The 2,986-nt window shown below is 40.4% G+C and overlaps 1 protein-coding gene across 1 annotated transcript; it reads right to left on the bottom strand.

The window, feature by feature from the left end:
• Positions 1-403: 403 nt before the first annotated feature.
• LOC110681299 (gamma-glutamyltransferase light chain 1-like) lies at positions 404-1,487 on the bottom strand (the record flags this gene model as incomplete). Its single annotated transcript, XM_021857058.1, is given in 3 exon segments — positions 404-978; positions 1,040-1,364; positions 1,367-1,487. Coding segments are annotated over 3 exon segments (960 nt in total), but the record flags the coding sequence as incomplete, so codon positions are not given.
• Positions 1,488-2,986: the final 1,499 nt, after the last annotated feature.

The raw sequence follows: 2,986 nt of genomic DNA on the forward strand, positions 1-2,986 counted from the left end.
TTCGTCTCGGGACTAACGGCTTTACTTCCCATCCGAAGGAAGTCATCACTATAACTTTTTACGTTTTAAATGACTATCTCGGGGATGGGATTCTATCTCAAGTTCTCGGCGTAAGAGGTGTGTGTTTTAACAACTACACCAGTTCCGTTTCCCTGTGTCGGAAGAAAGAATTTTGGAAATATAATTCAGCGGGGAACCAAGTAGTGGTCAGCGATTTCGTGGAAAACCACTAAGACTGTAAAATAAATCCTGGGAACCTTACGTTCAGGGCAACTGGAGGAGTATTGCCCCAGATCGACAACGGTGGAGTCCTACAGTACGTCCGGCAAGCTACGTGAAGCGACGCTATAGCCAACAAGATATAAAGGTAGGTAATTGTAGAAATATTTTCCAGGATGTGATATTAGTAATAGAAAAGTGTTTTAAACTGCATTTTATTCGTATGAAACCCAGTCTGCGTAGGACTACGCAACTAGTTCTACACTTCCCCCTCGCCTTGAATCATAGGCTGCGGACACCTCGTGGTGTGCATTTTTAGCGATTGCTGTCGCTGCAGCAAAACCAGCATCTGGCGTCTTTTCTCGCACATCGTGCCCTCGTTTACGCAATCCCTCCAGAATGGCTTCGTCAAAACCCGCTTCGTAGTCCACCCACATTGGAGCCAACTGATGATGGAGACGCCTAGCATTCATTACCGTTTCGAGTTCCTCTCCAAAGAACAGATACCGGAGAAGAAGTGTAACGGTGGCCGTTGTAATGCGTGAACCACCTGCTCCACCAACCACCATTTGAACTCCTTCGGCCTTATTCGTTACAATTGTGGGTGTCATTGATGAAAGAGGTCGCTTCCCAGGAACGATGAAATTTGCCGGTGATGGAGGCAAACCGTATGTATTGACCGTTCCAGGTGACGAAAAATCATCCATTTCGTCGTTGAGGATTATTCCCGTTGATCGGGAACGAATTTTGGCACCCAATCTGGAAAATGAGCAAAACGCAGGTTAGCATTGATAAACTATGAGCAATACACTAAATATACAAATAATTGATAGTGCTTGTTGCGGACACCGCATCTCCATTAGCTGCCAGTACACAAATATGCGCTGTGCCATGATCCTCTGGATTGGCGAATTCCGCTCCGTAATGATTGTATTTGTCAAAAGTTTCATTGTCATGAATTTGACTGCGTACATACTCCGCATAACTTGGGCTGGATAAATTAGTCAACAAGCCATGGGCCGATGTGAGGTAGATCGGGTCCCCAACCTTCGTTCTAAGACCATAGCCGAATTTGAAACTTTCCACAACTCGGTGCCAGGTCAAGGGATCCGTTACGTTCAGATCGTTGTATCCGTCTAGAACTTTAGCATGAAGTTTTGTAGCGTTCCACTTCCAGGCAACGGAAACGAATGTACTTCACTTTTACCACGAACCGTTATCGTTGAAGGAGCTTCCCACTTGGGTCTGAAATGTAAAACGTTGCATATAAGTTAAATGTATTTAACCCTTAAAAGGAGTGGACGACTTTGTTGCAATCTTTTGGTCATATCTGCTGGCCCAATAGAGCGGTTCTCAAAATTTTAACGGTTTTGCACAGGGGAAAAGTTGCACCTCCAAATGCATTCAAAAATATTTGATTATCGGTGAACATTCCGGGCACATGGTGCAAATGTCAAATAAGAAATGGTTGAAGCATCTTGAAAAATCCATGGTCGAAATGTAGTTTACACCAAATATTCTACCAGTGATTATTGAACCAACAACCCAAATCTAATGTTTATTACTATATTGTGACATATGGAATTAAATTCACTGAACAAAAGAAGACCATCGGGAGCCCATTATAAGGAAATACTAATTGTGTGAAACACCATATAATACTGTTCCATTTTGGATTTAGCTCAGTAGGTCAGGTATATGGTTCCGGAATTGAAATTTATATATAACAATTATTTTGTTGTTGGTGTTCCCTTAGTGGACAGTCCCCTATAGTCGCACTAGTGGCTTTTTACTGCCGTTTTGCTATAAATCTTTTCAAAATAATTTTTGACATGAAGGTTAGGAGCTATTTATCTAAGTACCATTGATACACAGCTTCGTTTTGTTCAAAAAATGATCGAAATAATTAGTTTTGCTTAAAATTTGAGCTCCATTGTACCTATAGTAAACCTATTGTTCCTATAGTAGCACTACTGAGAGAAACTATTTTTTATTATGCGAAATAATTGATGAATTACGAACTTTTTTTACATCAAACGAAAGATTTTGATCCACACTGTGTAGGAAAAATATAAAAGTACGGTTTTGATTAGTATTTTGCCAACGCCGTGATGCTAGTGCTACTATAGGAACAGAAATTAGAAATAGTGCTACTATAGGCACATGTATTCCTATAGTGGCACAAGCGATAATGAATACAAACATATGAGTTTTCGTAGTTCTCACATTTTTCCCACAAAACCAAGATAAAAAGCTTTCAGATGATGTAAAAATATTGACGCCAGTGTTATTTTTCGATTTTATACAAATATTTGTTCTTAGCTATGCGGCTATTGGTACATCGACCCTACATAAATATAAAGATAAGGTCGATCATTATGCTCGAGATGTAACTATAGTTCCTTTTTTTAATTTTGGAACAGCAATGCTTTGTGGTTGAAATTCTTATTATCACATGTTGCAAGAATGTCGAACAACAACCCTGTAAAGATATTGTTCGCTACGAATCCAGTCGGAACAAGAAGGCGTGGGCGCAGCGAGCTAGGTGGATTGACCAGGTGCACCAGGACCTGGAGAGCGTGGGTCACAGTCGAGGATGGAGAGAAGCGGCCATGAACCGAGTGAATTGGCGAAATATTTTGGCGAGGTTTTATAAGATAATTGATGTAAAGCCAAATAAGTAAATAAGGATTCTCAGCACAATATTCTCAAGATTCTAATCAAAATCCTCAAATGCTTTTCAGGATTCTTATAATGATTCTTCCCA

Source organism: Aedes aegypti, unplaced genomic scaffold (genome assembly GCF_002204515.2).
Source record: "Aedes aegypti strain LVP_AGWG unplaced genomic scaffold, AaegL5.0 Primary Assembly AGWG_AaegL5_hic_scaff_67_PBJ_arrow, whole genome shotgun sequence".
Classification (NCBI taxonomy): domain Eukaryota; kingdom Metazoa; phylum Arthropoda; class Insecta; order Diptera; family Culicidae; genus Aedes; species Aedes aegypti.